The following is a 24,443-nucleotide window of genomic DNA, read 5'->3' on the forward strand; positions in this document are numbered from 1 at the left end:
AATCCATGAGGGTAGGTGGAGGTCCTGAGCTGCAGATAGCTAGAGTAGCAGTTGAGAGCTCACATCTTGGGTCACAAGCAGGAAGCAGAGTGTGCTCAAAATGACATGAATCCTTTCAAACGTGGAAATCCAGCAAGGCCACATCTCCTAAGCCTTCTCCCAAGGTGCCACCTCTGGGGACTAAATATTCAAATGTCTGAGAAAGAATGGGGGAAGGTCACTCAAATTATTACCACAGTGGTTAGGTTTCATTTGTCTTTTCACAGCGTGGTAGCTCATTTCCAATTTTTCCCCGATTAATACTTTATACATTCATCTATTGTGGCTGCTAATAACGTGTTTTTAAATCTGTGGACTATATGAGACTTACTGAAACTGAGAAAGAAAAAAAATGAATGATTCAGGAGTGATCAATGTTTACACTCTATTTCCTTTTTAATATTTATCTTTTTTGATCTTGGAGGTAGATACAACCCTTTAAAACTTTTTTGACAGTAACTTTTTTTTCATAGAGTATATTCTGTTTCCTTTCTCATCTTTTCACAGACTCCCTTCCTCCCTGCCCTTCTGAAAATGTATATTTTTCTGATTATGAAAGAAATAAAAGGCCGAACCACTTGAAGTTGCCAACATTTGGTCACTTTTCACTTTCCGAACATCAGTTTCACCCAGTTCAACACAGTTTAGGCTCCCAGCCTATAGCTAACATATAGAAATGCAGAAAACAGAAAGGAAAATATAGGATGTTTATTATTATTGTTATTGGTAAAGTAACGCAGCATTCATCTGAGATTGTTTTATGTCCCAGGGTCCGTCTAGACTTGTTGTTCCCATAACTGGTCCCATCCCAATCCTGTCTTTTATCCCCAAGGAGGTGAGGTCACGGTGCACCTGGGGTATGTTCAGCACTGGAGTTCCACCTGAACTCCAGGTGTGGTCACTGAACTCTTTGGAGACCTCTCTAGGGAAGCCCTACCAGCAGAGCTTTTCAATCTGCAGGACCCAGAGAAGACCTTGGAGTTCTCAGACTCAAGTGCAAAGCCAAGGGACCTGCTGTGCAGTGGGATGAAAGGTGCTCTTTTCAGCATAAGGGCTACACCAGGATCCAGGCTTTTGCTCTGGGTTCCAGAGGCCAGCAGTGAGAAGTTCAGACTGTGGTCAGTCTCCAAGGTACTTACTCTGCACATCTTGGTCTCATGTCTGTGTTCACTCCCTGCTGCCTCAGCCTGGGCATGCAGCCAGTGCTGAGGTTCATGGGGCTGTGGTCATGGGGCTCCCCAGATGGCTCACCTGTTGACTTCTACTCTTGTGGTTTGGGGCCTTGGCCAAATCTGTGCTTTACTCTACAAGGTCTGGGCACTTATCCTTCTCCAGCAATCTGGGGTGGCCCTTCTTGGATCCTCACAGGGAGAAGCTAACTCCTCTCAGGAAAGAGGAGCGCAGGGTGTCCTGGCACAGCTGTCCCAGCTACAGTGGATCACCTGCTGAGGCAGATGTGTGAAGACGTTGGTAAGCCATGATCTGGAGGAGGAACGAGAGTGCTTGATTGTACCTCCTTTCTACTAGGAAGAATCAGCTCCATAGTGCTTGGGGCCCTGCTCAAAGATGAGGAATTCCAATACTTTGGCAGGAGAGGAGTAAACCAAGTGACAGACAGCTGTGCTGTGTGGCCATGCAGGTGCTGTCAACTCTTCTAATTTCCAGGTGGCTTACACTCTCCGCCCTATCCACTTGTGCTGGACGCACCGCTTCTGTCAACTCTGGATGTCTCATTTTCTTCTCCCTTTTCTTTAGCCACCTCGCCCACACCTCCCATTTTTCAAGTACAAATCAACAACCCGGAGTGTATACCCCAGCCGTCTCCCTTCAGACTCTTCACGCTGTGAACTAGGCCTAGGTATCCTAAACAGCCAAGAGACATGTTCCAGATGACCAGGGACTGCTCCTATGCCTTAGGGCCCACTGAAATTGCTGCAGCTTGACAAGTAGCAACCCCGTTCATCCTGCCTCTCTCCTGTGGCAATCGGAAGAAATGTTCTTGGCATAGAATGTACCTCTGCTGCTGTGTGACTAGCCCAGGGCCCTCCCTGTGTATGCGTATGCCGCTTCTCGCACACCATGGTTAGACATGGCCTGCTTCTTGGGGATTGGGAGCAATGAACCATCTTTGCAGTGGCATCATTTCTTGACACTGGACTTTTTACAGGGACATTTTCTGTGCATGCACCATGGAGCCAGGCCTGCCTGCATGATCCTCATGGACTGACTCCAACAAAACTCCAGTGGGGGGCAAGAGATTTGGTGAAGAAAGTTCATGAAAGTCACTAACTTGGAGCTGAGAATTTGGGGGATGTGGCAGTAGTGAAACTGGAGTTTGTTGGGTATATTCATCCGCCATATCTTTCATAAGGTGTCGTGAATTGAGATCTGTTCTACAGGGTCTACATATTTTCCACACCGTTTTTATTAGTAATCACTTGATAAAGGTGTTTCACTTCTTGCCTGAAATGGGAGTCATTTTCTTCCTATAGTTTTATTTTTTAAGTATATTGACATGCAGTAGCCTACTTCTTAATGTCCATTTTGGTTTTCTGTTACCTATGAAACCACAGCTTTGGGTAAGAAAGGAAGCTTGCCTTTCTATAACCAGATTTACTTGTGCCCTCTAGAGTCTCCAGTCCCCAGCTCTCCCTCTCTCCACTGCCTGAACTGTAGGTGACATGCCCTGTTACAGTAGATGACATGCTGTCTTTCAGAGGCATGATCAAAAGGTGTGTGGTCTCTGTGTCTAGCTTCTTTGACTGCAGAGTCGTGTGTGTGTGTGTGTGTGTGTGTGTGTATGTATGTATGTGTATGTATGTATGTATGTGTGTGTGTATGACTGTGTGTTGGTTAGCTTTCCATTACCATAGTGAAATAAAGACACAATCAATTTTTAAAAAGGAAAAGGTTTATTTTGGCCATCATTTTGTAGGTTCTCTTTCATAAGTGAGCAGTATCATTGGCTTTGGACCTGTAAAGGCACCATGAGAAAATGCAGGGGACCCTCATGGCTAGGATGTAAAAATGAAGAGGCTGGGGTATATTATTTTTTTTTTTTTTAGGCAACACATCTAATAGCTTAAAGACTGATCCATGTTCCACCAAGTTCCATCATTTTCCAATGACACAAGCCTGGATAGCGTGCCTTTAACATGTGTTCCTTTGGGATACGTTATGGATCCAAACCATATTAATACTGTTGTGTGTATCAATAATTCATTCCTTATAGTGTCTCCCAGTTTTTCCAAAGGTAATATTTTTCTAGGTTTTATAGTTAGTTCTGTGAGTGTCCACTACTGAATTAATTTTGCATTTTTGTCAAAAAAATCAATTGATGTATGTGAATCCATTTCTGGCCACTCTGTTTCACTTATCTGTTTTTCTATATTGATATCATTCTTCAGTCTCTTGATTACTGTAGCATCAATAGTGAGTCTTGAAGTGGGTAGTACAAGTCCTTGTTCTTGCTTATGGCTGCTTGGGCTTTTCTGAATACTTTCCACCATTCATTTTAAAATAAGCTTTCCAATTTTTATTTTTTTCAAAAGATGACAGATTTTGATCAGAATTACATAATCTATAAGTAATTTATAGGCAACTTGATATCTGGATAATACTAAGCCTAATAATCTGTGCGTATGGCATACCTTTCCGCTTACACCAATCTTCTCTAATTCCTCTTGTGCATATTTTTTGGGCCACGCCTTCATTTCTCATATTGTTAATGCTGTCTATCACAAATGACCTTGATTTAAGGACATTTCTGATTGTTGCCACACAGTTGATTTTGCAGGCTTATTTTTGCACCCTGTGACATTACTAACTCACCAAAGTATAGCAACTTTTCAAAAAATTTTATGGTATTTTCTGCTCTTACTAGCTTGTTTGTGAGGTAAGTTTTCTTTCTTTACATTCATAAATTTGAAGATTACTAACTAATAATAACAAGCAAAACATATTTCTTCAGCACTTCTACAACGGGAGAGTCATCTACCATCATCTGCCAATAGCAGGCAGAGGAGTGGGGAGGTTTCCAGTAGGGGAAAGAACAAGAAATTTTGGTGTCTGTTCAGGATTCTGTGCATATGCAGAGGTCTTGGGTGGCTTCACAGAAGGAGAAGAAATCCATGATGAATTTTAGATGTATTTTTTTTTCCAGTTGACATTCAGTGGAAATGGAGGTAAAGTTAGACAAGCTATCAATAATTAATCATATCCTGGCTTTATGAAGCTGATTGCTATACAACATTTTTAGCTTCTTTGGCTACAGACAGCAGCTTGCCTTTCTGGGCTGGTTATTGTGAACCACAGGTTGGTTTCTTGGGCCACGCGTTGCAGGTCTGACATCTGCTTTCATAGTAGTTGAACCATTCTTGCATTCATTCTTTCAATTTGCAGTCTGAGTGGTTCTCTTTTTCTTGATCACTAGTCTAGAACCACACACAAGGAGTTACGACATCCGAGGGAACAGTAACACTGTAACCATAAAGTATAGCATGAACCCAAGGCTTTCGTAGATTGAGGATGTTTACTTCTATTCCTACTTCTTAATTTTGCTGTTATTATTGTAACCTGTGTATGTAGGATGCTTGTGTGTTTCTGAAGATTCTCCTGACTCTCCTGTCATCTTGCTGTGGGAGTGCTGGGGTTGCAGACCACATACCAGTGTACCCATCTTTACATGCTTGGATTATGGGAACCTGGATGCAGATCTTGATGCCTTTGCAGCTATACTTACTCAATGAACCCTCTCCCAAACCGCTATTGCTACTTTGATCAAGGTGCTCCCCTCCCCGCAACCAGGAATTTATGCTGGATTTTCTTTTGAGACCATTGCAGTGGGATTTGGAATTCCAATGGCTTATTTTTAAATGTTTATCCCACCCTTGTGTTCTTGAGATAAATCTCCTTTGGCCATTATCTTTTTGACACATTGTTAGAGTTGATTTTAAGAATTTTTCACAATGGGTACTCATGAAGAAAGTCATCTCTTTATTTTCTTTTGTTGTGATGTCTGTTTTGATACCAAAAGCATGTTTACAGCACAGGGAGTTCACATGTATCCCCCTCTCAGTTTTTTTCTGGAGAATTTGTGTGCAGTGATTCTCTTTCTTCCTTAATGTTTTATGGAATTTCCTGGTGAATCTAGACAACTGTGATGTTTCCTTTGTAGAAAATCTTTTAACCACAGATTAGATCTTTTTAATACACTGCCCTCAAGCATGTTTGCTCTTGCATGAGCTTTAGTAGTTTATTTTAAAGCAATTTGTTCATTTTATCCTAGGTCATATAATTGGCAGGGCATCTTCCATGACAGTGTAGCAAGTGTAGACTCTGAAGTGATGTGTGCTCCTGAAACACGCTGGTGTTGCTGTGGAGATGGATGCTGGTGTTGCCTTCCTTTCTCTCATCTGTTAGTCCCAAGGCTTATCAGTTTTACTGATCCGCTTTCATTGATTTTGGACTCTTTTTCTCTTTTCTAATTTGTTGTTTTTTGCTCTGATATTTACTTTTGTGACCCTTCCCCCACTTTGGAGATGTTTAAGGTAGAAGCTAAGGCCATCATTTTGAGTCCGCTCTTTTTTCTAATTCTCAGCAGCCAGTATTATAATTTTGGATGCATTTTTCAAAACCCCCATGTCATGAATATGCTAAAATTGATTGAAATTTTCAAATTCTGCATATCATGATTGGGAAGTTAAGATGATTGCGATTTTAGAGATGGTTATGTTCCACCTTTATAGTTAAGGAACCAAATTAGCATCTTGAATTGAATTTATGTACATCCAGTGATGCGTCATTAAACTGTTCTAGTGAAATTAGTTTTATGATGCTATATATATTTACACTCAAAAATAATCTGTTATATTTTAACGTCTGTAACTGATTTTAGAAAAGCGTTCTACCTAGTCCTACTATTGGATCTAGAATAGCCTTTGATGTAATGCGGCTCCACTCTCCTTCTGCTTGGGCAGTCTGTCTGTGTCTGAGGTCCAGATCCTCTCAGGGCCATGCTATTAGGCAGACTGAAGCCTAAAGAGGCCAAGGTCAGTGGCTGTGGGAATTCTGACTAGTAAGAGATGCACAGGAAGTGCGTGAGGTTGACAAATAAATGGATGCTTGTGAATGGGGATATTGAGGTTTCACGTGAGAATGTGTGTGCTTGTGCGTGCGTATTACGGGGAAGCTGCTCTCTGACTCACTAGTAGCTCAACCTAATCAGTTCTTATTCCAGATGACTTGTCCTGGCGCTGTGGCTCGATATCTGTGTCTAACGTCGTGAACAGTTTGGATAACGAACTGTAGCTGGAGGTCTATTTGTTGTTACACTTTCATCTAACAAAAGAAATGTAAAAATATTAACAGGCTTCAGTGTTCGTTTCCTCCCTTCTTCGTGTATTCCTTCCCTCTTACCCAAGAGGAATAGCATTGCAAACAGTAGGAGCTGGATGAAATGGGACTTGAAATCAGTGTATACTCCCGATGGGTCCGTTAGAAAGGACTGGGTGGAGTATAGATGGAGGTGTTCAAGGCACTAATTTTTGCTGGATCCTGAATTCAGTCAAAAAGAAAGGTACTAGTGACCGTGGCCTCCCTCAGCTGCTGTGTTTAGCAAGAACCAAACAACTGCTGAAGACAGCTAAGCCCTCTACCCCAAATGGTCAGAAAAATTTTGTAGCCCTATCTCACCATTCCTCGAAAGTCCAGTGATTTGGATGAAGCAGTCACTGGTCAGGTAGAAAGAAGTGGGCAGCCCTCCTGGGGATCTAGTTCAGAGCTGGTGACTAAGGGCACGGTGTGGGGCTACAGCATCACGTGATGCCGGTGATGCTCGGATGAAGATGTTATTATTTCCCTCGGAGGAGAAATCTCTACCTCGAATACACGATTCCACTGCTCGAGCACCTCTCGGGGGTCTTGGTTAACTTTTCTATATGCCTGTTGATCTGCGGCCGTCTTCAGAGAAGAACTCTGAATGAAAATTAGATCGTCAAGTATGATGAGGGCAGAGGAGAAGTCACAGAATACAGACCACGTGCTCGAGAGAGACAGGCAAAGCGGAGGCTGACGGACAGTTCTGTTTCCTTTTGCTCTGACATCACTCTCCAGACAGACTTGTTCACGTCTGAGTTCAATGCAAGCAGCCTTCTTGGTCATCTACAGTACCCTCTGCCGTTTAGCGTATAGATGATTCATCAGAACACCGTCGTTTGCTAAAGGGGTTTCAGTGAAGAATTGCACCAGATAAGCTGGGGAGTCATGAAACTAGCACTGTATTTGATAGACTAATTAAATGAGAACAATAAAAACCAAAGACAGAGTGACCTTATGTGTTAGCGTGGGATGAGCTGCTGAAGGTCTGACTGAGGGGCGAGCTTTGGGTAGACATAAAAGATTGGTCAAGCAGTATACTGGCTGTGTCTGCTCTTCCCGCGTTTTTGACGGTGCCCTTGAAGCACAGTTTTTGCAGACATTTCAGAGAAGTCAGGCTGTCTACTTTTTCTTGTCACATGTGCTTTTAGTGTCACATCTCAGATGTGATTGCCTAGTCTCAAGTCACAGATATTTACTCAGTTGTTTTCCCCAAAGAGTTTCGCAGTTTTAGCATCTGCAAGGCTGGGCGTGCTCTTGGAGTTAAGGTTCCCGTCTGACCTGAGGTACGAAGGAAGCTTTACTCTTTACATGTGGATATTCAGTTATCTCAATGCCACATTTGCTGACGTGTCTCCGAAATCAATCAGCCACAAATGTAAGGGTTCATTTATGAATTTGCAATTCCATTTTCTCAATCCATACCTACCCATATGCCACCCTGATGTGACTGCTCTAACTTCATAGTTGAACTAGGAAATGTCACCTCATCAGCTCTGCTGGTTTTGGGGATGATTTGGGCTAATCTGAATTCCTGTCATTTCAGGATCTGTTTGTGTTTAAATGTTATTTTTGATGCTACTATAAATTAATTCTTTTCTTAATTAACCTTTTGGATAGTTTGCTATCTGGATTTCGCAAAGCAGTTGGACTTTAGATACTAATCATGTATCTTGCAACTTGGCTAAATTAGTTCGGAATTATTCATTCTAATGCCTTTCCCCCCAATAGATTTATCAGGATCTTGTCACCCATAAATAAGTTACATTTTTTTAAAAAAAAATGATTTAATTGACTTACAAAGTAGCAGGCTTCCTTATGGATTTTTCGGACATCTTTAGCTCTGATTGTCCCTCCCCTCCCTTCTCCTACTTCCTCCCCCTGCCCCTCCCTTCTCCTTGTTTATCTTTTCATCCCAGTATTCCTCCTTCCAGTTGCATGTCACATGTGTTGCTTTTAAATTTAATTTATTTTTTTATTTGTGTGAGTATGCATGTATGTGTGGGTACATACACCCATAACGCACATGTCGAGGTCAGAGGTTGGCATTGGCGGTTTCCTTTTCCAGCTCTTGTTATTTCTGAGACAAGTTCTCTTGTTGAATCTGGAGCTTGCTACTGTGGTTAGGCTAACTAGCCAGCAATCCCCTGAGAGCCATAGACCTTTGATTCCTAGTGCCACCATGCTCAGATTTTCACATGTGTGCTACAGATCTGAACTCGAGTCTGCTTGCTTGCACAGCAAGCGTTTAACATGCCCTGAACATCTTCCCCGGCCCCTCATACTGTCCATGTTTTACTAAGATTGCAATGATACTTACAAGATTCATTATGGCCTGTCGTCTTCGAATATAAATAGTTTTGCTTTTTTTTCCAAGTTCTGATGATTTTTTTTTTTGAACCTAATTGTGTTGTCTTGAACCTCCCATACAGTGCTGAGTGGAAGCGGTCTGGACACATCATCCTTGGATACTTCTGTTCTCTCCCCATCGGTGATGCTGCCAGGGTTTTCTGTGATGGTCTTTGTGACTTGGACCACTCTTCCTCTTTCTAGTTGTTGAGCATCAAGGCATTTTTGATACTGTTGAGATGGCCATAGGATTTCTGCTTTCCTTTCTGTTAATGCCACACATTACATTAATAAATTTTCATCTGTGGTGGCACACGCCTTTAATCCCAGAACTCGGGAGGCAGAGGCAGGTGGATCTCTGAGTTCGAGGCCAACCTGGTCTACAAAAGTGAGTTCCAGGACAGGCTCCAAAGCTACAGAGAAACCCTGTCTTGAAAAAGCAACCAACCAACCAAACAAAAACAGTAATAGTTCCCTTGGTTGTGATTTGCATGTCTGCTTGTTTTGTTTTTGTTTTGTTTTATGAGATCACAGTTTTATTTTATGTTGGCACTATCCTCACACCCATTAGAGACATTTATTTCCCTTACTTAAGATTATTGGCTCATCTCTTTGATGGTTTGCTTCACCCTGTTTTGTGCCTGTTTGCCTGTCAGTGTTCTGGATGAAGACAGAGACCCTGTAAAAGAGGTAGAACTATGAGGGTGGATGGGGCTTGAGTGGGCTAGGATGGTAGCTAAGGGAACTTTCGGAGGCAGTGAGGAAGAGGAGCTAACAAACATCAGGAAAGAGAAAAATCTTGGAACCCAAACTTCACATTTGGGAAATTGGAAAGCTGGAAGTCTTTCAAGTGATGCCCCTGCCAACAGATTTCCTGTCAGCCCTGCCCTTCCCTGTCACCTTGTTGTGGGTCCTGGGGAGCCTGGCTGGCGCGGGGTTTTCGATGCTTTCTCTTACTGAGGTGTCTGCCATCTGGCTGAGCTGGGAGATAGCTCCCAAGCTGCTGTGCTCCTGACAGTCTGGGCTTGACCCTTGCAGGGACAAGGCAAATGTGGAGGGTCAGGAAAGGAGGGGGAGCCATGTTAAGGTTTGCTAAAATTTCTAGAGACTATTCAGAAACTAGTGACTGGCTTTCGGCATGCCGTCATTTTCATGAGTGGGTCTAAAAGCTTTTTGATGACTTCATGAATCAGAAACTTCTGTTCCCAGGACTAACAGCCTTTGAGGGAGAACGGAAAGGGTAGTGTGTCTCTGGATATGTTCTGTCTCCATGAAGGCAGGTGATGAAGTGGGACTGGGGAATCAGAGCCCAATTCAGCCCTCCTCAAGAGATCACGTTTGTCCATTGAGGGGCATAGAGGTTCTGGAGTGTGGCTTAAATAAAATCGCCGTTTGCTGAACCACCTGTCTAGAGAAAAGGAATTATTTCAGAAGTTCCCTATTTTCCTTTAATCACGTGATAACTCAGAACAACCTGCAAACACGCTGAAATAGATCATTTGAAAAGCAGGCAGCACTTGGGCTGTCAGTGATGGAGTTGCAGCTGGTAGCATATGAAGGTTCTCTCTGAGAGCCTGAAAAGCAGTGTTAACCAAATCAAGAATTTCTGGGGAAGAAAAGATGCTTCTGAATTTTTAACTGTGTTTGGGGACTCTGCAGCATGAGATTCAAAGGGGGAAAATGCCTGTTTTCCCATCATCAAGTAAAACAGTGCTAGGGAAACTAGTCTCTCAGCATCAGAGCTGGGCCCTAGAACTTAAGCACCGATGGGGAACAGACTCCCTGTCCTGCCAGGCTTTAGTGAGGCAGTGCTTTGGTGTATAAAACTAGCTCAGATTCATCTGTGTGTGGTAGTGGTGTGGGTACCAGGGGAAGAGGTGGGGAGGCCACATTCTTCTTAAACACTGAGAAGTGCTCTTCGTAACCTTTGACAGCCGCCTTTGTGGAGGAGAAATGTTATCTTTGCAGATTATAAATGTTATCTGAGAGTATAAATTGTTTTAACAATGACACAAATACAATTTTCTTGTTTTAATTTAAAATACAATTACATTCATTTTCCTCTTCCCCTTTCCTTCCTCTAACCCCTCCCATGCTCCTCAAAATCATGTCTTCTTTCCCTTTAGATTTTTTTTTTTATCTTTTAGTTTATACATTTAGTGCCTAAAACCATATAAACAGACATCTGTCAAGTCCGTTTAGATTTATTTATATGGATACAATTTCAGGGCCAACCACTTGGCATTAGAAAGCCAATTAGGGTGTTCATTCTTAGGGCTATTCCTCTTCCTCTTGATAAAACTTTCTGACGTAATTACATTTCAAGTGTAGTCAAATAAGAATACAATTTTCTGAAGGAAGAATAAGTTCTTAGGCAAGCAGCTATTGTGTTTTATCAATTTATATACATATGTGTGTATATATATGGTTTTTTTTTCCTAAACTGTCGGAAATGGAGTCTAAGTTTTACTCTGTCACCTGATTCACCTGGTTACTTAAACTGTTAGTGGGCATTTGTAGAAAGCTGTTGTATGGAGAATATTTAAAAGGGCATTATGGGATTGGATCAGGGCTATTCAAAGAATGAGAACTAAAGATTTAGTCATAGGAACAGTTCAGTTTGGAAGTAATTATATAGTACATCTCAGGGTGAAAAGTGATAGGGTGAAGGAGTCTCTAATGTGCAAATGTTACATGGAATAGTGAGGCCATCAGACAGGTTGAGCAGCACATGTGAGCCCCCTGCTTCTGGAGACCTCTTTGTGGGTGTTGGGGTAACTGCTCTACCCCGTAGCTCATTGCTTTGGGGACAGATCCTCTATTATAAGAAGTTTTCCATGGACTGGACTTCACTCAAGCAAATGATGAGTCTTTCACCTATGGCCATAGCAGGGCTTACGTGAGGAGGTGATATTTTTATACAATATGAAGATTTCCCATAACTCAGCTATGAACCCTGGAAGGCTACAGCACGGGGCTGACTGGCCTTAGTGCTTTCAGATTCCAGAGGATCCGGCAGCTTTGTTCCTTCAAGTCATCTCGGCCTCTCTGACTTTAATCACTGATCAGTCTAGCATTAACTGCTCTGCAGGGGGCTTAGCAAGGGATATAATTTTCATGTTTCTCCTCCTCAAAAAAAAGTAACACAAGAAAGACCTAGATGGGCCTGCTCTCTTGTTTCTCCTGTGACTACTCAAAATGCACAGATGTCATAGAGACACATTTAGCTCCAGACACACCACAGGGGAAAAAAAAAAGAAAACCTCTCTTAGTGTCTTAGTGGTAATTTAATTTTTTAAATTGCAAGACTTTGATTCAAAATTGTAATGTGCTGATATAGTCACTTATGCTTGCAGACAGCAATGTGGATCTTGTACAAATATGTTTATACAGTTATGGTACATCCTGCGGTACATGGTTCTCCCAACCCAAATGTATGTGCCCTAACACGCTGCTTATTAAGGACAAGCATTTATTTCAAATGGTTTAAAAATATTTCAGGAAAAAGCAAAGTGACCTAATTATAGGAATTTTGAGACCACTTTTTAAAAGGCTGGACTGATTTCTGAGTATATAGAAAAGAGACTAATACAGAATGCAGTGTAGATGGATGACCTTGGTGTTGCTCAACTAGCCTCTCACCATATGAGACAGATCGGAGGGCTTGAGAGACCCTCTCCTTGTAGTTTGGAAGCCAGAAGTCCACCAACAAGGTCCCAGTGAGATTGCTTTCTCTTCTGTTGATGAGGCTGACTGGGCTGCAGACCAGGAGAGAAAGAGACAGAGGAGAAGGGGTAAAGGGAAGGGAGAAGGGGAGAAGCCTACAGGTGCATCCCAGAGACAGTGGTCATATTAACTCTGTCCTGTATGTGAGTCATGGTGTCTGCAGCATGTGGCTCTTTCCCTTCTGCACCCTTCATGATAGTTCCATTTTCCCCAGAACTCATGCTTCTTGCCCCTCCTTGAGGCTCCCTGCTCCTCCCCGAGGCCCCCGCCCTGCACATGCTGCTGAGGTCTATGGGTGTTGCTTTCTGACCCACACTGCAACATTTGGGTTTGGAGACACCAAAGATATCTTCCTTTCAGTGCTATGAGACTGAGGCAAGATGTATCCAGTGCTAAGTCACTAGGTTTGTAATGAAGCAAGAAGATTGTGGGTTTTTCCTCCTTCACAATGGGAATGATTTTCATCTGAAAAATTTGGAAAAATCAAAGACATACGAAAGTTGAAATCACTTGCAATAGACCATTGTTCTTAATTTGTGGGTTATGGCCCCTTTGGGGGGTCTCATCATATTCTGCATATCAGATATTTATATTATGACTCATAACATAGCAAAATTAACAGTTATGAAGTAGCAACATAATTTATGGTTGGGGGTCACAACAACACAAGGAACTAATATTAAAGGGTTGCAGCATTAGGAAGGTTGAGAATCATCGAATTAGACAGTATTCCTTTACTTTGTTTTCCCTAGACTTACAACACATATATGAACATGTACAATTATTTTTGTTTATGAATGTAATATCCTTCATTTTATGATTTAAAACTGACATTTTCTTAAAATTGCTATATATACTTTTTTCCTATTATTGACCAGTGTTCTGTCTGCTAATGGCTGTGCCATCACCTATCACAAAATGTTTTCTTAATATTTACCTTTCTTGTTTTAGAGCATTTGACTATAGTTCAATAGTTACCTTTATAAGTGAGATGCTGTATGTCTTTAATTGATCCTTGAAATAAATTCATAGAAGTACAATTGCTAGCTGCAGTAAGCCTTGCCTTTGATATGTATTGTCAAACTTCTCCTACAAGAGTCTGTGGCCTTGCTACCTCTGAGCTGAGTGTAGTTAAAGTTTTACTGCCAATATGGATTGTGTGTAGTTGAGGAATCTGCACCACTTCGATGAGCAAAAAATAAATCTTATTTTAATTTAAAAATGGTCAGGTTGCATTTGGATGAATTTTTAAAGTGCCTTTGGTGGCTCTTGTTTCTAAAATTTTATTTATTTCTTTTGTCTAGCTCAATATTGCATTTTCGGTATGAATGTCTTATGTTCTGTCAGAGGCCTGTTTCAAATACTGGTGTGTACAGGCTGGTTTTATGTCCACTTGACACATTTTGGAAGAGGAAACCTCAATGCAAAATATGCCCCTACCGGATGGGCCTGTGGCAATGCGTGTAGGACATTTTCTTGGTTGATTAACTATGGGTAGTGCCACCTGATGTGGGATGTCCTTCTGTATATGTGTTTTTATTGGTTACTGAATAAAGCTGTTCTGGCCAATGGTTTAGCAGAGCAAAGCCAGGCAGGAACTCCAAAATGGAAACAGAGACAGAGATAGAGAATAGGTGGAGTCAGGGAGACATGTGTAGCTGCCCAAGGAGAAAGATGACTGATCCTCACCCTCGCCCCCCTCCCCTGCCGGAACCTTACTGTTAAGCCACAGCCTCATGGTGATACACAGATTAATAGAAATGGGTTAATTTAAGGTGTGAGAGTCAGCCAGGAATAATCTTGAGTCAGTGAACAAACCGTGTTGTAATTAATATAGTTTCTGTGTGATTATTCAGGTCTGAACCAAAGAGGAGTTTCTGCTAACAGCCACCCCTGGGCAGGTGCTTTTAATTGCTGTTGGTAAACAGGCAGAACAAGTCATGGAGAGCAAGCAAGAAGCAGCATTCTTCCATGGCTGCTACACTGGTCCCTGCCTCCTACTTGCTTGCTGCCTTGGGTTCCTGCCCTCACTTCCCTGGGTGACGAACTACAAGCTGTAAAATGAAATTAGCCATTTCGTCCCCAGACTGTTTGGGTCCCAGTGTTCATTGCAGCAGTAGAAGCCCTGACCGAGGCCCCTGCTTCGTGTTGTGCCTCTCCAGGGCTCTTTTCTCACCCATTCACTGCGTGTTTATTGCTGTGTCTTTGGTTTCACTGATGGAAAATTTCCCAAGTCAAGGCTAGATTATGTCCAGCTAGTTTCCTTCGGTGCAAGGGCTTTTAATTTTACTTCATTTGTTTCTATTTTGTGTCAGTGCAGTCACGGATGTGTTCTGGTCTTGCATGTAGGAGTTGCTTAGTTCCAATCCTCCCTCTCCTCCTCACCTTGGCTTTTCAGACAGGATCTCAGCTCGTTCCAGCCAGCCTCATGCTGACTTTGTAGCTTCAAATTCATGATCCTCTTGCCGCCTCCCCAGCACTGGAATTACCCCCGTGATCCACATGTAGCCCCCCCTTTCACTTCTCTATCCCATTCGTCTCCAACATAATTTGTTTCATCTTAACTTCTGCGAAGATCTGCAGCGCAACTCGCTCTTGAATGCTGTGAAAGACTTTCAAATTATGTGATGGCATTTTTAATTTCCCTCCTTTATTAACTCAGACGCTATCATCTCAATCAGTTGTCTGGTTTCATTTTTCAGGTTGTACCCTCAGTTCGTTTTTTTTTTTTTTTTTCTCCTCTCATTAAACGACACAGCATGGATGCCATTGACAACTTACTTCTGTTTGTCCTTGCGCGTACTTGGAAAATAATCGTCTGATCTCTCCTCTGAAGAGCTGCTGAACAGCTGTCCTTGGACTGTGGGCAGAGCTCAAGTGATTGGCTGCTTGGCATGGGCAAACCCCCGATTCCCATCACCAACTACACTAGAAGGTTCCCCTACATCACATAGTGTTTTACCGTGTGCCACTCACCCTTGGTAGGCAGGAAGCTAGAACGGGTCACCACACCCTTCTGCTGTGTGTGCATTGGCTGTGCACTGGCAAGGCTGCTGGGATCCTTTCAGGATCTTCTAGCCAATTTCAGCTTTAGAAGTGGCTGGAACCCTGTGAAGGAGGCCTGAAACCTGGGGTTGGGCAGTTCTGACTTTTTCTGTGATAGTAAAAGCTTCCCCCAGGCTTTTCCCTTCCTGCCTTTCTCGGTGGTCCGACATGCACACTCACTGAAGAGTGTGAAAACTCTGTGGTTTTCCTGTCTTTAAACTTGAGTCCTCGTGTGGGGGTGTGACAGCCTAGCCAGCGCTGCTTTCTGGAGGAGGTATAGTTAGATGGCTATGATGAAACAAGATGGGAAGAGACTCATATCTAGGAAATCAAGTACGAACCACGATGATTAAGATCGCACCTCTCCTGCCAGCCTCCCAGCTGAGAAGCGAGGACGAACTGAGGAGCCGAGTGTGGAAATTCATGAAGGCGGCTTGAGGAGTTACGTGAATGCAAACTTGATTTTGTTAGCACCATGTTGGAGTGAGGAGAAGCCTCACTGGAAACAAAACTCAAGTTAGACTTTTTAAGAAAGGACTGTGCTATCGTGGAAAATGGCTATTTTGGCAAAACGCAAATCAATTCTGGTTCCCATGCTCTCCCTCCCTTCTGCTCAGTAATCTGAAATAGAGGTTTGCAATACTCCTCCATTCTCCCCAAAGTACTTCCGCTTTGTGTGCTTTCTAGGAGTGTCAAGAGATTGTTTCATCAGAAGAAACCTCTCTTCAGATAGGTCTGACCCAGTGCAATGCCCAAAGCAGGGCAAAGGCTTTGGGTAAAGCAGGAGACTTGGGATTTCCCCAGGCCATTTAGGAAGCCTCTGGTTTCCAGGAAGAAAGAAAAGGCTTTTGCTTAAAATGCAAATGCAAAGGCCAGAGAGACCCAGGGTGACTCTTACCACAGGAAAAGCCTATTAGTTCCTGTTCACCTTTTCTTCCTTCAAGTAATTTCTCTCTCCTGAAACTCCACTAGCTTCATCCAAACCTCAGTCTTTTTTTTTTTTTTTTTTTTTTTTTGGAAGTTGCTGTCACTTGGTAACTACTTAGTCCTCTGGTTTTTTTTTTTGTTTGTTTGTTTTGTTTTTTAACTTTTTATTGATTCTTTGTGGATTTTGCATCATGTATCCTGATCCTAGATCCCATTCTTGTCCCTCTCCCTTGCAACCTGCCCTGCAAAACAAAATTTAAAAGTAAATTCAAAATACTAAGGAAAAAAAAAACAGAAAAAAAAAAAACCAAAACAAGCAACAAAATAAACAACCAAAATCTCAGTATAGAAGTTGTGGTGTGACCCAGTGAGTCACACAATTTATATACCCCTTAGTCCGTACATATTTATGTGTTAGGGTTCATTGCAGCGAGTCTACGTTGGGGACCTTGCTGGGACAGTGCTGTGACAATGAGGGAAAAGCAGGTGAGCTGATCAACCCCGCTACCACCCAGGGCTAGAACCAGGACTATAAGTCAGCCCAGCCCAACATCCACCTCATCTGTGAACTGCTAGAGCATGCGAAGAGACCAGACCTGCAGATCCAAAGCTGCAGGCTCTCCATGACACAGGGCAACCACAGGATACCCAAGAGGAGTCCCAGCGAGGGCCCTGTATGGGCAGCGCAGCAGAAACCAGAGGCCTTCATCCAGACCAGTGACTCTTCACGAACGCTGACTCTGTCCTTTTATGCTTTTAAAAGACAGCACACATTGTCAGTAGTGACAAATCTTGACAGTATAGCAAGAATGTGTTGTCACTGTTCTTCTCAAGGGCACAGTTCTGGTAATGTGGACACAATGACCACCCTCCTCAGTGCCTGTCAGTACAAACAAGCTGAAAATTTCACCACAGTCCACAGCACATATGCTTGCTATGGCGTCATGTGTGCCAGAATAAAGTCTGAAGTGTGGAGTGAGAGATTTTGCTCTTGGGTTCAGAAGGATCATGTTTAATATCAAGTGTCCCAGTGAAGAAAACATACATTTGGAGCATTGATAAGGGCCGATTCCATCAGTCTACACCCCCAAAATGGTGACTTTTATTAGATGTCACCATGCAGATAAAAAGTAAACTTAATACAGAATTTCTGTGGTGTTAGTATTGATATACTATTGCTACCTATTTTGTTTAAGAGATAAGTAAAAAAAAAAAACAAAAACAAAAACAAGAAAAAACCCTGTACTCCTTTTAACCTAACAGATCTTTTTCTTGTTCATTTCTTCCTGATACACATATGGCCATTGCATAATTTAGCTTGGTGTTTGGTGTTCTTATTCCCCATTCCTCATAGGCAAATGCGTTTCACACGTCTCCTGTTTGCATGAGGCCATTCGGCTTCTGCTCTAACCAGACTTCTGCTGTTGACCCAGCTGCTCCCTCCCATGTTTGTGTTCAAAGTAGGCAATGCTAAAGTGAGCATCTTGGCTGTGATTTAATTTTAACTTTCTGTGGGAAGTTTGTAGAATAAATGAAGGGGTATTTTGGTCCTAAATTTCCAGGAATTTCTGGAAGGTATGGGTTAGAGAAGTCAGTTTGGAGGCACATAGTTAAGTGGTTCAGAGTGTCCCAATGAGGCTGGGGTGAGAGCCAGGACTCATGGGGATGCCGGTACAACACACTGAAGTCTCAGAAACAAATTTTGGGGACCCTTTCCCATGGTCAATCCAAAATTCAGTATCTTAATTGGAAATGGATTCCTCCTGTGGAGTAGGCTGGCTGCCACTTTCCTTCAGGGTCAGCTGTGGGTAGAAATGTAGGATTTCTCTTCTGGCAGTTGGAGAAAGTGATGGGGGTGGAACCAAGAAGCCCCCATGTAGGAGGTGTGAGCACTCATGACAGAGGAACCAAGGTGTCTTCATTTCTACCCTGGGGTCTGTAGTGGTTCCCAAGTCTTTAACCATAGTCTCAGGCAAGACCATGTCTGCTCTGTGCAGATTGAACCTCAGAAGCTGCAGCAGAATATCAGGTGTGCGGTCATCAAAATGGCTGAAAAGCCTCAGGTCCCAGCCTCTCTCCTCACTAAAGGATTCAGAGAAAGCCCTGCCATCTGTTTGCCTTTTCCATCTCAGCTAACGGGGTCTCACTAGTTCGTCAAACTGCAGTTCAGTAACTTGGTGAACTTTGCTTTTGATGAAGAGTCTTTTCAAGAGAAGCAACTGACATCAGGAAAGGAGGCAAAGAGGCTACGAGGCAGGGCCACACTGTGTGAGGACTAGCCATGTTGTCACCATGTCCTCTGGCTGTGTTGGTAATACAGGAACTGCTGAGCTGGAATCTGTTCTTGGCCTGTGTGGATGTGAACAGGTACCGCTCTGTTTACCAGTTCCCATGTGCATCTGCTTTGCCAACCACCCAGGCTCTGTGTCCTGAAGACTTTTTAGTGGTCCTTTTTGATGTCCTGCTTGTAGCTATATTTTGAATACCACTATGTCTTATCTCCCCACCATATGGTAAAAAGTGTATGTAGGTTTTAGTAATCAGCATTACACACATACACACACACACACACACACACACACACACACACACACACCAATACTAGCTTGTACCATATCATTCTCAAACACATTGTAGAAGCTGAGCAATGTTGTTGAGTCCTGACATATCCTCACAGGTCTCTAGTTCTCCATCCTATCGTTTCCAGTCAAGAAAACACTGCAGCCAAACTTGATTAGCACTGGAACCTAGAGATGACCATAGTGTGTTTCTAGCCACACTGTGGTTATGTATACATTTGTAAGATTTCCCATGCTCTGTTAACTGTGTTTAAACCCACTTGAAGGCCTCGGAAAGTGTCCGGGGACTGTTGGGAAGTGTTGTCTTCTTGTTCTGGGCAGAATAATGGAATTAAAAGGTGATGAATGAGGACGGCAGGGAGAAAGGATTTATAGAGCTCCAGGCAAACAAAATGCAGCTCACCGCAAAAGCGCTTTGCCTTTGTGGCTAATCGGTAAGAGTAAGCCATCATCTGGGAGGCCGGCTAGCGCTCTGCTCTGAATGAAGACAGAGTGGAGCAGAAAGAGGCCTCCAGAAGAACGTAATCTCCAAGTAAAGGGATGGGAAAGGGGAGCGGGATGAGATTACAGGAGGTTAGGAACTGGTGCAATCCATGGCAGAAAATCAGAGTTGTGGAAATCAGAGCGCTTCATGTGAAATCTCATTCGGTCCTCACAACAGCCGTGATAGCATTGTGTTCATTTTGCATGTGGAGAAAAATCAGGCTTGTTTAGACTAAGGATACCCTCCGGTCTGACATCATGCAGTGAGCAGGGGCTAGAGCTGGGACTGGGACTCCGAACTTCAGGAATGCTTTCTTACTACACTCTTTCCTGCTTCAGGGAGAGCATGGGAGTCATTCCAATATTCTTCAAAGTGAAAGCCGTCAGGCCTAGGTCATTTGATCACAGGACTGGGGGTAATAGAACCAAGATGAGACCCGTTTCTCCTTCTGGCCTTGGGCCAGTCAGTGGTGTACAGACCTTCCCCATTTACCTGAAGTTATTGCTTGTGTTGCCTGTTGTGCGCTTGAGCTCAGAGTAGTTGCCAGGCTTGCTGCAAGTGCCACACACCTGTGGGGGCTCCATGCCCCAGATCTGAGCTCGGGAGATGTGAAGTGAACATTCGAGCGCTGGCTTCATCACACTTGACCTGTGCATAATTTCCTCTGCCTGCCTGTCTTTTGACGACAAATACATGGCATAAAGCGAACTGACTCGTAACTCGTGGTTGCTGTTTTTATTTATCCAGAAATGATATTGGCTTGGGAACTTAGATCAATTCAGTCTACCTCAAGTGAAATCCCATGGAATCTGCAGGAGTGCAAGGAACTACTTTCTACTAAGAAGATCTTGCCTTTGTGGTCGCTGTCTGCATTTTTAAGTTCTCCTCGCAAGAGGCTACTCTTTTAATAATCTCTCCTTTTCCTTCCCCAGAGTCGAAAACATGCAAGCAAAGTCCGGCTTTATTACATGCTTCACCCCAGGGATGGGGGGTGTCCTGCCAAGAGGCTCCGGGCCGAAAATGTGAGTATGTGGGACCGCATGATGTCATGGGTGACTTGCTACGAATTTTGCAGGTGTAATAATTGTAGGTGTGTTCAGTTGAGTGCCAAGGCTGAAGGAATAGAGATAATGTTCATTTACAGGCCCTGTTACAGAGGGAAGTGATTTCTGTGTGTTGGCTTGCTTTTTCTTTCCTACCAGAACTTGCTAATACCCATAGGCTTTTGGTGATGTTTTTCTGGAACCCTTCAGAGAAAGGAGGTGCAGAGGTGCTGGCACAGAGCCAGCATGGGTGACAGAAAGACAGGGCCCCCAAAGACAAAGTGTGGGAAGATGAGACCTAAAGGGCAAAATTGCTAGAAATACCAAATGCTTTGTTCTTCACATATTTGATTTTTCTGCTGTGTAGAATGGAATGTTGGCCTATTAATTTATAATGAAGACTGTACATACCTTCTGCAGAGAGACAGACTCTTTGCAGAAGATTCTTTTTTTGATCAGTGGCTCCCTGTCCCCTAGGAAGAGTTTACTTAGGAAGACATTGAACTTTGTGGGGCTATTTGAGGTTAATGTCAGAGCACGGGTTCATTCCAGCCAGGCTTTTTCTCTTGGCAGGGTCTGCTGTGTGGAACATCCTCATCCTCTAGCTATAGAGGTCCTGCATGCCAACCCTGACCACTGAACAATTAAACATTGGGTTCTGAGAGGCTGTGGTATAGAATTGGTACTGAGTACAATTAGTATATGGGATTTGATCCTTTTTTACATATGTAATTCCTAGAAGAAATATTGCATGACATAGCCATGGAAGATTTTCTGGGAAGAAAATACAGGTTTGGGAAACTCTGTGTGCCTGAAGGTGGAGCGTCCTTGGGCGGCTCCTTCAACCCAGTGACATGTATGCCACTTAGCACTGTAGCATGATCTGATTGCAGGTAGACTGACCTGGACACCGGAGTTGTCGTCACGCCAGGCAGGGCAGCATTTAAAGCTTGTCTGAGGGAAAAGATGGCTTAGAAAGTTTACAGACTGCTGGAGTCCAGGACTCACTCAGTCTGCTCTTCACTTGGCATCTGACACAAGTAATTGATCTTGTGTCACCTCTGTGGAACATAGGTCCTGTGACTGTTACAGGAATCGGTAAATACGATGCACAGTGCGCAAAAGTGGCACAATGAAGGAACAAGTAGGTGGGGCAGACGTGCTGGCAAGAGAGTGGGAGAGAAGTGAGGCCTTAATGGTGCGTAAGGATTAGCTTTGATAACACAATGTGTCTACTACTAACAGTGTTCAAAAAGAACCCAAGAGACAAAATGTAGGGCAGTCCTGCAGAAAGGTCCCAGTTGCTGCTGAGGGCCTAACATTTGCTGGGTCTGGAATGTGAGTGGAGTTTATCAGAAGGGTGCAGGAGGGAGGGAGAGGATGCCAGTGTCTTAGCTGCCTGTCAAAACCACTTAGTTTCAGATAAGTGAGCTTTGCTCAGCTTTTGTGGGGCCTCAGAATCCTGTTCCTACACTGACATCATGCCTCCTGCTGATGAACAGGTAGTGCAGAATGGTTTTTATTTCTCAGAATAACCCAGTGGTGGTACCTGGATCCTTCCTTGGGAGTCATGAGTGCTCGACTCTCACAATCAGGAGATCATGAACTTCGGGCCTATTGGATAACTAGCGATTTGGAGATAGATCTATTTATTACTCCCACATATAATCATGAATGCTGCACATATTTATGAGCTTCTTTGAGGCTAAGGACTAGGAATTGAAAAGGAATGGGCCTCAGACTGGCTTTGTATTTGTAGACCGGAGGACACAGCCTTCACCTCTCTGGGTAGATCCATGGTCTTCCTCACTTGGGCTCTGCTCTGTCCAGTAACCTTGGACACCAGTTATAGAAGGGGAGATATTTGGGTTTAAGAACAAGGAAAATTTTCAAGGCTTCTTTACTTAATACCCTTTAGAAAACTTTCCCTCTCATGTACCCTGGGTTTTGGAAAATTTTTATATACCAATGATTTATCAAATCATTTTCCATAACTTATTAATCATACCACAAAAGCAAATTATAAGCAGAAAAGCAACAAGCTAATACTGCTTTAGGTGAAGACAGTTGGTGGTTTTGTTACCCCATGTGTACATTTCACAGGTAAATATGTCATTTCCACTATACATTCTGATATGCTCTGTGTAGTCCCGAAACTGTCTCAGTTTCCATCTGGCTCTGAGAGTATGTGCTGTTTGGAGTAACTTTGCCTTGTAGAGACTCACACTAAGAAAGCAAGGGAATGAATATATAATAGTCAATGACCAACCCATATAGGAAAGGAGAAAGCTGACTTCCAACAGGTAGTATATAGTCCAGCCAAGGAGAACAATCTGCTGTAAGTCATACTTAGACGGTGGTGAATTGCTCTTTCTGAAAACAGTCCAAGAAGCCACTAACTAGCTCTATAACAAGAGGCACCCAGCTAAAGCATTCTTGATCAGTGACAGCATCCCTAATCTTCATTCCTTGCTGCTAGTTTAGGGCCAAGCAGAGAATGGCAGGCATGCACCCCTAACAGTGGCGTGGGGTGCTTTGCCTCTAGCTGGCCTTCCCCTAGTTTCCCCCACAGCCACCTAGAACCAGGGCATGCATGCCTGAAGGCTTCCTTGTTTTCTACGAGAAAGCTTCCTTCTCTTCCTGCCTTTGAGTCTCCCTTAAATCTGCCTGATGGTGGTTGGCGCAGTGGTGTATCAGGCACTTATATATCAACTAACTCTTGTACTTGTAGGGTCTCTGCTCGTTTCCACAGGGCTGTAACAGGTTAACAGCAGCATCAAACTCCCAGCTACATACGGAATGTCACTCATATTTGCTTAACACTTTATTCTGACACCTTCCGGCTGGCTAGCTCTCTGCTAGCACCCTGGATCCCCGAGGGATCCACAGGTCTTCTGACTTCCCTGTTCTTCTCCCCTCCCTGATTCCTGGTGCTGTGGCACATCTGTAACCAGAGGAGCGCTTCCACATCCCCACCTCTTAATTCTAGAAAAGAGGGTGGCTTCTGAAAACAGAGAAAACGTGTTCTTGGATTTCCCCAGACTCCTTGTGCGTGCCTCTCTGACCCTGCTCTCAGTTCTAAGAGGATCTGTGGCACTTATACATGTAGAATGGAAGAATGAACAGCCTAGGTTTTAAAACCCTCCATCCATTTCTGTCTCCTGTTTCAGCATTCCTGGCTTCCTAAAACCCCTTCCATATACTTATTCTTAAGATCTTAAGACTCTGCAGCTGGCGCTTCTATGCCCTACGCCCCCACCACCTTTGCCTGAAATTTTAGAGCAGGGCATTTCCCTTTGAGGCCAAAGAGTAAAATCAAATATGAAATAAATTTTTATAGCTGATTGTCTTAAAGACATTTTCAGTAATTTCCGACACACTGGCGTCAGATGGGCTCGAAGATGCACCAACCCACCGTGACTCTGCCTGCACCACTGGCCTTTTCATTATCTTCTCCCCATGGGTCACAGGCTCTGCAAACATCTATTTAGGGAGCGACTTTTTAAGGAAAACTGGGACTTAGAGTTTGTTGCTTTTGATTCTCAAAAGGTATAAGTAACTGCCAATCAAAGCTGCCAATCACTACCAAGTAAACAACATATTTTTATATATAGTTATATAATTCTCTGTAAAGTGTGAAGCTTGCACTTGGTTAGTGCGGTGAGGATGCATGGGGATGCTTTCTTTGAGGTCTGAAACATTCGCCATGGCTTGAGGACCTCTAGATCCCGGCCATCTTGGAATCGAGAAGGGAATTGAGGGTGGTGTGTCAGTCTCATCTCGACTTTTCTTATTACTGAGGTGAAAATAAATATATGTGTCATGATATATATGCCATGGCATGTCACCACTGAGCTTGCTACCCTACTTCCCCCA

General features: G+C 43.3%; 1 protein-coding gene across 2 annotated transcripts in view; it reads left to right on the forward strand.

Annotated features, from left to right (window-relative positions):
- Positions 1 to 24,443, forward strand: part of Zmat4 (zinc finger matrin-type 4) — a 351,995-nt gene that overhangs the window by 110,287 nt on the left and 217,265 nt on the right. For both annotated transcript variants that reach the window (XM_026786971.1, XM_005362434.2), the window contains exon 3: positions 20,457 to 20,546. In XM_026786971.1, coding sequence (XP_026642772.1) covers positions 20,457 to 20,546 — 90 coding nt within the window. The remainder of the gene's footprint in view (positions 1 to 20,456; positions 20,547 to 24,443) is intronic.

The sequence above is a fragment of the Microtus ochrogaster genome, linkage group LG7_11 (assembly GCF_000317375.1).
Source record: "Microtus ochrogaster isolate Prairie Vole_2 linkage group LG7_11, MicOch1.0, whole genome shotgun sequence".
Lineage (NCBI taxonomy): Eukaryota > Metazoa > Chordata > Mammalia > Rodentia > Cricetidae > Microtus > Microtus ochrogaster.